Source organism: Pipistrellus kuhlii, unplaced genomic scaffold (genome assembly GCF_014108245.1).
Source record: "Pipistrellus kuhlii isolate mPipKuh1 unplaced genomic scaffold, mPipKuh1.p scaffold_m20_p_9, whole genome shotgun sequence".
Taxonomy (NCBI): Eukaryota; Metazoa; Chordata; class Mammalia; order Chiroptera; family Vespertilionidae; genus Pipistrellus; species Pipistrellus kuhlii.
The window spans coordinates 8389980-8402172 of NW_023425595.1; the positions used below are offsets into that span (position 1 = coordinate 8389980).

General features: G+C 49.9%; 1 protein-coding gene across 1 annotated transcript in view; it reads right to left on the reverse strand.

The window, feature by feature from the left end:
• The window catches only part of SYT13 (synaptotagmin 13), a 34209-nt gene extending 23146 nt beyond the window's left edge, over positions 1–11063 (reverse strand). Inside the window, exon 1 of the mRNA XM_045577635.1 lies at positions 10747–11063. Within this exon, the coding sequence (XP_045433591.1) occupies positions 10747–10929 (183 nt within the window). The 5' untranslated portion in view covers positions 10930–11063. The remainder of the gene's footprint in view (positions 1–10746) is intronic.
• Between the last annotated feature and the right edge of the window lie 1130 nt (positions 11064–12193).

The following is a 12193-nucleotide window of genomic DNA, read 5'->3' on the forward strand; positions in this document are numbered from 1 at the left end:
TTCCTACATAGTGAAAGTACAGTCGAGTCATTGCTTTGACAAAGAATAAATAAGGAAATGACTCACAGGTGCCTAAAATACACTCTGATTAGTAGTCAAGTGCGGAGTGTGCTGGGTGCTTCCAAAAGTGTAGTCGTCAACATTACCTCAGAGAACCTTATTGTGATCATCTCTGTTTTATTGATGAGAAACGTGGGGCTCAGCAAGGTCAAGGTCACTTCGCTGGAAAGTGATGGAGACAAAATTCAAATTCAGGTTTGGGCTCTGAATCAAATGTGCTGCTTCTTATATCTCAATAGCTTGATCATACAATGAACATTTTTATTTTAAGGGGTAATTTCCTCTTTTGAGTGGTCTCACAAAACCAAGATTGTTGTTATATAGAATTCATTCCGGTGGGTATCCAAAATCAAATTCAAGTCTACTATGGCGTGGTTACCAATGGGTTACGCCCGTCCTTTTTGGCTTCGTCTCTGTGTGCTTTGAGTGCCCTGCAAAGGGTGATGGTCGTATTGCCACTTAAAGGATCTGTTCCACTAGCATAGTAAGAAACGGGCTCAACAGATGACAAGATTGCAAGGAGCATGCCAAAAAGCCTTCCAGATCCTGCTGATATTTTCCTATAGCATTTCGTCTCTTGGTATACCATCACCGCCTTTGCTATATGACTCTCTGACAGCCTTGCCCTTTCTTCCATGTGAAGTGACTTGTTGGCAATGAGATCACATTAGAAGGTTCTTGGGGTGCACTGTGAGAAAGGTGGAGGGGCTGACAGACAGATTGAGCTTCGAGCCACCTGAACTTATTCTGCCCATGCAACTCTAACTCTTCTTGTCGCCTGACCAAATGTCTTTAGCCAGCCTTTCTTTCCTTTTCAAATGCCATCCTTTCTGCAACACTGTTCTTCACTTTATTTGAAAAGCCAGGTCTTCACTCTCCTGTCTCAATTACCTACTTCTCCCTCATGATGCCGTTCTTAGCATCAAGTCCCAAACTGTGTGGTTGGTAACACTTTTCCAAGTCAAATGTGGTTGTTGAGTATTATCTGACTGGCCTTGTGGCTAAAGGGGTTTTAAATTGTCCACAGGGTAGTCAAGCGATGGGAGATTCACAAGGAAGGAAACCAGTAGAAAGGCTACCACACCCTGCAGACTTGTCTTGATTCCTTGCTGTGCCACTAGGGGCAGGAGCCGAGATTCTCCAGCAAGTCCAGTGCCTTCTCCTTGTGATTTTTATCCTGGCTGCAAGCTGAGGCAACAGCCCCACGTATCCTTATCCCTCCTCCCCATTCATCTATCCACCCATTCACTGGCTCCTGCTATCATTCAACCTCTTTCTCTTGCTATTTGCCAAGCTCAGTTTTCCTGTGGAGAAAGAGTATGTCTTGGACTTAATAAGTGGAGCGCGAGGGAGTCAGTGAACTATGTCAAAATATTCCAGGGCCTATGCCAGATGCACTAAAACTCAATTTCACAGAATTCCCATTGGACACCCTTCTCCTTTTTCTTATTCACATTCATATTCATATATACAACCACCCTCATTATCTGACTCTCATCTGTTCATGGAAATGTACTGGCCAGTGAATTTCAGACAGCAACCACTTGTATGCTATTACTTTAAACGGGAAAAGTCATAATGCATTCCAAGTCCGCCCCCAAACCCCTATTAGCTTCCCAAAATTTTACTGTAGACCACTGTAATATCCTTAAACACCATGGAAACATCTCCCAGGAATTTTTATAAGATAAATCAATTAAAAACCCTTCACTTCATTAGCACTTAGGGAGCCCCTTCGTGGGAAGGTTTGAGTGTGTGTGCAGAGAACTGACACAAGTTCAAAGCCCCTCCCAGCATGGTCTTGACCTGGTAATGTCAATCCATGGGGAAATGATATTGAAAGGAATAGTCGATATCGCCTCAATTGCACCAGGTTTGGAGAGCCCCCCAGGTACCTGCGAGAGGCATACGGGACCCATGGGTGGGAGGGAAGGTGACAGTGATAACATGCAACATATTTAAAGGATGGAGCAGCAGGTGTACATTTGCTAGGAGAATAGGGGAGCCAGAACTGCCATACATTCCACTCCCCTTCGGAGACTCGTGAGCCTTTGCATGGATGAAGCCTTTGCATTGATGTGCCCATGTGGACTCATTGTTATCGGCATTCAACACAGAGAAAAAATGTTCATTAAAAACTTGATACCGATGATTATTTAAAAAATGAGTTTTATTTTTTTTAATTAAAAGCTTAGAAAATACCACAATGATACCATTTCACACCCACTAGGATGGCTATAATAATAATTTAAAAAAAAATAACAACTGTTGGCAAGGATATGAAGAAACTGGAACCCTCCTACACTCCTGGTGGGAATGGAACATGGTGCGGCCACTGTGGAAAGCAGTCTGGTAGTTTCTCATATAGTCCAACATAGAGTCCCAGAAATCCACTCCTAGATACGTATTTGAAAGAACTGACAACAGATAAGCAAACACGTGGGTAGGAGTGTACACAGCAGCACTATCCACAATAACCAAAAGGTAGAATCAACCCATGCTCATCAACAAAACGAGGTCTCTCCATACAATGGGATATCATTCAGCTACAAAAAGAAAATATGAATACCTACTACCAAATGGATGAACCTTGAAAGCATTATGCTAAGTGAAAAAGAGCCAGACACTAAAGGTTGCATGTTTTATAATTCCAATGATGTGCAATGTCCAGAACAGGCAGATCCATACAGACAGAAGACACAAACTGGTGGCTGCCAGGGCCTGGAGGAGGCGAGAGGAATGGAAGTGTCTTCAGGGGTGATGACACTGTCTTAGATCTAGATGGAGGTGGTGGCTGCACAGCAGTGTGGTGTGCTAAATGCCACTGGTTTGTATACTTTAAAATAGTTCACTTTATGTGCAGTTTAGCTCCATTTTTAAAAAAGCTTTGAAAACAACATTAACTTTAATATCATCAGTACATAGGTCAGTGGCCCTCATCGGTGTGCGTATTATGTGCTATTGACTGACAACCCTAAGAATGAGAGATGGTCATGCTGCCCTGTCCTCGCAGCGCTGCTCAGCTCCTAGACTGTGTCTATGGCTTCTTTTATGGAGTCAACCTATCTCATATTTGGACTTCCTCCTTTCCTGTTGCCTTCTATTTGTCCAACATTATTGTCTTTTCCTAACAATTCTACCTTCTCATGATATGCCTGAAATGTTACTAACCCTCCCATAGACATTAATAAATGTTTGATGCCTGAATGAGTGAACTTGTCCATCGTCTATATAGGGGTGTCGAACTCAATCAGAGAAGGGGCCAAAATCTAAAATCCAGCCTAAATCGCGGGCCGAATGGTTTACTGAACAGTCATAAACTGTCATTGTGATGGAAACGCAGCGGAGTGCAGTGATGACAGCGCGGTGCGGGCCACATTGCAAGGCCTGGCGGGACGGATTTGGCCCGCGGGCCTTGTGTTTGACACATGTGGAATGTCCTGGTTGCTCAGGGCCCTGCCCACCTATTTAGTCTCATCATACACCAGCTTCCTCTTGCTCTCTGCTCTTAGGTGCACTGGCCTTTCCCTAGACCCTCCTCTGTGCTAGGCTTTATCCTGCCACAGGGCCTTTGCACAGGCCCCTTCCCCTCTCTGAAGAATCTCACACTCTACCCCATTGACCTGATTAACTTCTCCAGCTCCAGCTATCAGCTTGGCCATCACTCTCTCCGGGAAGCCTTTCCTTGACCTTGACTGGGTCAATTCCATCTCACACTCTCATAGCATCACACATTTTCATTTTTCATGCTCTTCTTCTATTAACTCTGGTTACCCCACTACACACTAAGTTTCATGGGGACTAAAAAAGGGTCACTGCATCATTGAGGAGAGGGCAGTTTCACACCCCCAAGCACAGTTCTGACACATCATATATGTTCAATAAACATAACTGAGGGGAGAGGAAGGAAGATAGCTACCCTTTTCCTCTGCTTTCCTTTAGGAATCTATAAACATTATTTCTCATGGAATGTGTTAAGGGGGACCTTTGCCTGAATAAGCATGTTGACTGTGACATAAACATACAGAATCCCTTAGTTGTTAAAGCCTGTCTCTGTGAAGCTATTCTTCTCCATCCTCTGAGCAGGGTTTCCCAATGTGTGTTAGTAAGAAATAAGCTCCAGGGGCAGTGAACACAGTTTCGCTCAGGTGGAAGTGGGAGATGAACTGTTACTGGTGACGGGAAGGTTGTAGGTCAAATAGGGTGGACAGTACAGGGATCACCTCTGCTCACTGTGATTTGTCCTGCTGGTCCCAGACTCTGGATGGTCCGTTGCTCTTTATTTATTTCCTTCTGGGTCTGCTGCTTCCCCACCCCTCTGGTCTCTCCCTTTCCTTCCGACGTTGCCGTAAGCCCCCCTCTGATTTCTTTTTCATGTGTTTTCCACTGTGGTCCAATGGCCTCTCTATCCCTTCCTGCATCACAGGTGCTTGATGGTAACCTGGATCAGTATCTGAGCATCTGCTCGTTTCCGAGGATGCAGCAATGTTTTCTGCTGGCGTTCACAAAGGGTGCTAGCGAAGCATCAATCCCATGAAGAGTCAGCCACACACCCGAGTTATCTGTACGCTGTGCCAGAGGAGATGTGGGAAGGGAAGATGTGATAGGGATTAATGGACACAGACATAGGGGCTGCATTGTGTTTCCAAGAGCCTTGTGTTTCCAATGGGTATGTGCTCATTTCCTTGAAATAATCTATGCTAATTTCTCTATGAAAAATTCATACAGTCTTCCATGTTGCTAAGCAACCAGCCCAAACATGTCTACTATATAAATGTCTCTGGAAGGCCCTGGATTGCACCCAGTGCCTGAAGCCTGGTGGGTAAGAGGCAGCAAAGCAATCCAAAGCTTCTGGGAAAGGTTTCTGAAGCTTGTAGGGATGCAATTAATATGGTTAAAGTGCTTAGTACACTGCCGGACACATAAAAGGAACTCAATAAATGTGAGCTATACTATCACTACTTTGTATTTCTCTACAGAAATGGGATCTATTTCTTGTTTGTTTGTTTAAATGAACAGAAGACTACTGGCCAGAAGACCAGTTGAGGAATGAATCCTTTTAAAGGGTAAGACTCCATGGAGGTGAGACCTCACAGCAGCCCAGAGTCAAGTTAGTTCCAGGAATGAGGTTTGCAATTCATGGAGCCTCCTGGGATACCTGAGTTGCAGGGGAGGCCTCAGCAGAGCAGCCACCCAAAACTGGCGAAAGTTCTACTGGCTTCATTATCTGTCTCCCCACTTATCAGAAAGAACATATGCCTGTCTTTTCATTGCTGTATCACAGTGCTTAACATTAACCTTTAATGCTCATTAACTTTTAATGAATGAACTTATTATTAGCTAATGAAATGCAGCATCTGGGCTCTGGTCCATCCTCACAATGAGGAGTGAGGAGTAGGAGTTCAGACAAGTGGTCCGAATGTTGCTCCAATGGTCTAAGGGAGCAGAGAACAGGCGGGAGGGTTGATAGGGCCACACGCATGTCCATGAGACCCCATCCCCGGGAGGAGCAGCGGAAAGCAGCCAGGCCAGGGACATAGTGTGCGACTAACCACAAAAAGGAGGGCCATGGCTTCAGATTATGGCCCCAAAGTTCTCCTGGTGATAAAAATATTGGTTGATATGAAATTAATGTTCACAAACATTATGTCACAGAGTGATGAAATTTAACAAATGCTATACTGAAGTGTAACTCCCTAGAGAGAAGTACAATCATAAAAGTAGAGCAGTTTTTTCATAAAGTGAACACACTCCTGCATAACCAATTCCTGGGTCAAAAGGCAGAGCTTAAACAAAAGCCCAGAAGCACATCCCCAGCCATGACCAGCCCCTAATCATAGCACCTTAAATAAATTGGCTTGATTTCAAGTCTTGTGGAAATAGAAACTTAAAAATATGCACTTCTTGGTGTCTTCCCTCTCTTATTTGGTGGGTGTCACAATATGATGATGATGTAAGTCAAATACGTTGAAGAGTTACCATGTGCCTAGCCTCACACTAGACAGTGTCAGGGATACAACAAAAATGAAAGGTACACTTACTGACTTTGGAGAAAAAGACTCCACTATACATAGTAAATTGTTTAATACAAGTTTAGCACTTATTTATATTATTTCACAAAAACCTGGAAGCAATATATTAGTGTTTGCTACAACATGAATGCTTGTGTCCCCCTAAAATTCCTATGTTGTAACCTAACCTCCATGTGGTGCAGAGGTGGGGCCTTTAGGAAGTAACTGGTCCTGAGGGTGGAGCCCTCAGAAATGGGATTAGTGCCCTCATAAGAGCAGCTCAAGAGAGCTCCCTTGCCCCTTCTGCCATATGAGAGAGGTTAGAGTGAAAAGTCCAGAAAGCAGGCTGTCACCCAACACCAACTCTGCAAGAGCTTTGATCTTGGACCTCCCAGCCCCCAGAACTGAGAAATCCATTTATGTTGCTGATAAGCCATCCAGTCTGTGGTCTTTTGTTTTAGCGGCTCAAACAGACTCACACAGTGTTGGAGCCCCTCGTTCAAGCATCAGTTGCAGGGGTTCTTTTTCCCCAGCCTTACAAAGGGTTCAGCCTTCCGGAGAAAGGGCTGTGCATAGATGATTAAGAAGGAGCCCGGGGACAAAAGATACTTTTGAAAGGCATTGGGGGTCAGAGGAGCTTCCAGCTGAAGGAGCTAGAAGACTCTACCCTTGACCAAGGAACCCTGCTTTTATTAAACACAATTTGTCCCAAAGCAAGGTGGAAATATATATATTTTAAAGGGTATGGTATCAAAGGGTTTCCAGAGGTTGTCAGTTTCGGGAATAGCCCACAGCTGTTCAGGTGTTTGGCCAACAGGAGGCAATAAAATGCCCTGAGCTGGCTGGCAGTTAACAATCATCCTATTCAGGTTTGGGGAATATGCTTTGTAGCCGTTTCCAACAGGTAAACTACATGTGACTCAACCCTGTTGAGCTCCCCAAGCTCTGCCTCCTTGCTCAAGCTGACCCATCACATGCCTGCACCATCACCAAGCTTTGGAAGCTGCGCTGACCACAGTGGGGGAGTTCCTGCCAGACCCTGAGGGGGTGTCCTAGTGACACTGAGTTCCTGTGGCTCCCAACAGACTGCCCATGGCGAGGCTGAGGGATTGTCTGAGGAGGCAGAATGAAGGGTCCAGGACGCGTATTTCAGAAAAGCAAAGGACCACTGATGCAGGCTGAAGGCATGAACAGCGATGCCTGACCAGGGGCTTCCACTGTCTCCCACCTCCTCACAGAATTCTGGCCTGCTTTTCATCGGTGGATTCCTTCCGCTGCCTGGAGGAGCCTGGGAACACCTGTTCCAAATGTTTGAAAAAGCTGACTATAACAGATATGAGGCTTCAGAGGGACATCTAATAACACCAATGGGTGAAGCAGTTCTGTGTGTGCCTCCTTATTCATTCAGTAAGTAATAGGACCGAGCGGGAGATTTAATAAGTACCGTGATTTAGAATTAGACATGCGCATCATGACATTGTGAAGTCTCTGCAGCAGCCACAGTGTGCTCCGAAGCTGTCTGCGGGTCTCCTGGGGACGAAGTCACTGAGACTGTTACTACTCCTGTGTTATGCTGTTTATATTCCTACTCACAGGAGGTGCTAGCTTTGTTAGAGGTTAGTGAAAATAACGTCTAATGTTAAAATTCTATCACAGACCCCTTGTGAGGGGGCGGGAAGGAATGTCTAGGGACCTGAGGTAAGAACTCCTGGAGAACCTCAACTTTCTTCTCCCATCACTACAAACTGCAGCTTCCTCCAACCACTCGGGGCCAGACATGAGATTCCCAGGCATGGCCTGCCAATCTAAGGGCATTTCCCAGCAAGCACAACCACAGACTATGGAGACATGGCAGCCACTCCGTATCCTTCACACATCCTAGGACTCAGGGACTATGGGAATCGAGAACCTTCTACCCAGCCCCATGCCCTCTCTTCAAAGGACATCCTCAGAAAGCCTCCCCCAACCCCTCCCCCCTTTTCAACATGTGCCATGTCCACTACCCTGCTGTCACCTGCCACCCCAGCACCACCTCCGTCCTTTTCTCTGAAATGTCAGCTGTGCTGTCTTTTGTCTGTTTACTCCATCTGGGTCATGGCTGACTCAGCCTGAACACTGTGGCAGGCGGACTAACACTGAACTCTCAGCTTCACCACATTCACACCTGGAGGTTCAGCCCCAGCTTGCCCCAATCTCTGTCACATGGAAGGGAACCAGGTGAGGGGGTGTGGATGGATGATGGGTCTCATGTACCCACCAATGTTTCATGTGCCCCTGCTGAGCTAGCACCGGTTGGCAAAGGCCTGGCGCCTGCAGGCACGTGTGGAGAAATCACTCAGACAATATCGCACAGGGCTGGACACTGAGATGCATTTATTCGTCAACAGTTTTCTATTGAGCACCTACTGGGTTCCAGATGCGAAGTAGGTGCTGGAAAGTAACATGTAAGTAGGCAGCTATGAAAGATCGCACGCAATTGTCCTAAGTGCCATAAAAGAATGTGGACGGGACATAGGCCATAGGGTGGTGGGGGAGGGGGTGCTTTATTACACGTGGCAGTGGATAAAGTCCCCCCTGAGAACACACCATGTGAACAGGAAGAGACTTACAGAGAACATGGAGCCATCTGTGTGAAACGCCAGAGGGAAGCAGGAGGGGTTGGTGTCTTTACGAGGGATCACAATTCCAGACTGCCCATGCGAGGAGGAGCAGGCACGAGTTTGGCTGGGGAGGTGGCTGCCAGCTCCAGCCTAAGGAGTGGCGGGGAATGCTAACAGCATAGACTTCCAAATCCAGCTCTAAAACTTCTCTAGCCGTGTGACCTTGGGGAAGTCACTTACCCTATCTGAGCCTTAGCTTCCTCATCTTTATACTGAACATATAAACGTATATTAAACATATATGTCCTTCATTGAGCTGTTGAATGCCTTAAGCGGAAAACCCTTAGAACAGTGCCTAGTGCACAGTACGTGCCCCGCAGGGAGCTGCTCTGACGTGCTCCACACTCGGTGAGCAGTGGCAGGGGATGGACAGCTGGGAGAGATTATTGGCCATGGTGTGGGTCATCAATAAAATGGAAGAGCTGGAAGGGATCCCAGGGCTCATTCACTACAACCCCTTCCCGTGGTCCTCTCTGAGAAGGGGAGGGGTTGTGCCTGCAGAGCCACCCCTGCGAAAGGCAGAAGAATGGCTGCCCTTTAGGATGCTGGGCAGGAGAAGGTTGAGAGGCAGGTTGAGAGGCAGCAGGCCACAACTCTTGGAGAAGGGCGCATCACCCCCTGCTCCCCGCTGCCCCGGGAGGGAGCCCACTCCTGCCATTTCCAGGTGATTTCCGGGGTCACACCCGCTGCCCGGCTGGCTCCTATTCCTGCCAGTGTCATGTCACTTTTATTGGAATGTCAGTGCCTCAAGGACAGCAGCCATTTCCTCCTACTTCCACTATACAGTGACTGACATGGGCCCCAGGCAGCTACGACTCAGAGCTTCTGAATAATTGATGGAAAGGGAAGTGGAAGGGTAGCATGGTAGTGCCACTCCTGACTCTACACTCTAGAATAGGGGTGTCGAACTCAATCAGAGAAGGGGCCAAAATCTAAAATCCAGCCTAAATCGCGGGCCGAATGGTTTACTGAACAGTCATAAACTGTCATTGTGATGGAAACGCAGCGGAGTGCAGTGATGACAGCGCGGTGCGGGCCACATTGCAAGGCCTGGCAGGACGGATTTGGCCCGCGGGCCTTGTGTTTGACACATGTGCTCTAGAAGGAATCTAAGAGCCTTGGGAGTCCTTAAGTCATGGCCCTGCCCAGGCCAGCCTTCCTCAACACTCCAACCAGCCAGACTCTCTCCTCCCATCCCCAGAGGACATTTTGCTCTCCCACCTTGGGATGCATCCTGGGTTCACAGCCTATATGGGGAGACCCTTCCAAACCCCTTCCCAAAGGGCCTTCGGAAACAAGCCAGTGCAGAGGATAAAAGCCCTTCTGTCTCCAGGGACATCTTCGGATACATCTGGAAGGCCATGGAGGGGAGTGGGGGAGGCAACAGCAAGCCCCTCAGGCTGGGCTGGAGCTGAGGGCTGCTGGGTGAGGCCAGACTCCTCAGGCCTCTCCACATTCGCACTCCTGGTCCAGCTGACCCCTCTGCAGCCCCCGCTTCCACCCCCACCTGTGCAGCAGCCCCTCCCCTCTGGTTTGGGGTGATTTCCCTACACCAGCCCATGATCCTCCCTCCCACCACCTGCTCTTCCCTCTCACTGTCCCTTTCCTCCTCTCCCCAATTCTGCAAGCTTCTCCTTCCCCACATTTCCTCTGTCTCCTTCCCACCTTCCCACGGCCCCTCCCATCTTTCCTTCCAGACTCCCTCTCCTCCCGCCCCCACGCTCCCCTCCAAGCCCCCCACATTCCACTCCCAGCCCCAATTCCTATCCAAGTCCCCTTTTCCACTCCTTCCCCTTCCCTCCCCGCTAGCCCTGGCTGTCCCCATTCCTGTTCCTCTTTGTCCCCCAAGTCCCAGTCTCTCACAGCCGTATTACAACCCTCTGCCTGCCCCGCTCCCTGCCCAGCACGGTGGCGCAAAGCAGAACCCTGACTCCAGCTCCCACACCCCAGGTCCCTGCGCTGCACCCGGAGACCGCCCCCCCTCTCCCGGGGAGGCCCGGGCGCCGCGCGCTCACCTGTTGGGCGGGCTGGAGGACGCCGGGCCTCGCCTTCTCCGGGTCAGGGTCCCGGTCCCGCTGCAGCACCCCCTTCTTGGGGTGCATGTGCCGGCACAGGCAGGTGACCCCGCACAGAGCTAGGATGCTGGTGGCCGTGCCCAGCGTGGCGCCCAGCGCGATCACGGGCACCGACAGCACCATGGTGCCCGCTCCCTGCCGGCGCGGGCTCAGTCCGCCCTGCGCACCGGTCCAGCCTGCCCGCCCGGCCGCCCACCGCCCTGCCGCCCGCCGCCAGGCAGCTACGGCTCCGTCCGCGCCAGCAGCTCTCCTGCCACCGGAGGGCGGGGCGGGGAGGCGGCGGCGAGGACGTCAGAGGAGGGGCCAGCGGAGCCCGCACTCAGCTCCGCGTTGACGCGAGCGCCCTTCCAGCCAGCATGTGACCGAACCCCCCACCCCAGCCGCCGGAGCCTGCAGGTGGCAGGAAGCTCAGGACGGTGTCAGCCTCTCCTGGCGCCTGATGCGTGAAGGCATAGTGCCCGGGAAGGGGCAGGCTCCCTGCTGCGGTGAGAACAGCGCCCAACGCGGCCCTGGTTCCTTCTGGGTGGGTGCCCTGGCCCCATGTTCACTCTGGTGAGGACCTAAGCACACACAGCTGGAGGCCCGTCCCAAGAACTTGCATTTGTCAGGTGTTTGCTACCGGGAGAGGCAAGTGGTGGATGGGGGCATTGGTTCTGGTGAAGGTGATTGGACTGGTTCTAGTAATACTGCATCTCCTTTAGCACCAACCAACCCGCAGTTCACCTTTGTTATCTGATGTGATCAGCAGTCCACTCACTGATGAGGAGACTGAGGCCCAGAGAGGAGGTGGGGCAGCTAGAAAACTCCTGTCTTCCTGAACCTCTAACCTCAGGTTTGCGGGTTCAAGTCCACCCCTTCTCCTCAGAGGAAAGGTTTGTCTCAGAAGGACAACGCACATCCAGTGCAAGCAGCCAGCAGTGCACACTTGAGCGGAGGGGGAGAGAAAAGGGATGCTTTGTGGGGAGATTAGGACTGCGGGCATGAGGAGGATTGTCTTAGACACCAGGGCAGTGATAGGCTGAGCGGTGTTTTTCATCCCGTGGAGTGGCTGGTTCCGCAAGTCTTTGCAGCGAGTGGCTGCCATCTGGGCGCGCTGGGCACCTGTGCTGTGGGTGTGCTGGGCACGTGTGAGACGGCAACGCCATCCACAACCAGGCTTTCAATTTCCCACGAAGCTGACGACTCCCCAAACTGATAGCTTCAGCCAGACCTTTCCGGCTGAGCGGCAGCGGTGACCACCTGGTGCCTCCCGGTTCTCTAGGGACCTCCTCCTGCCTAATAAACTACTGCCAGGGTTAGGGGTGCAGACCCCCCCCCCACACACACACAGTTGAAAATCCTCATGAACATTTGACTCCCCTAAAGCTTTACTCTCAAATAGCCTACT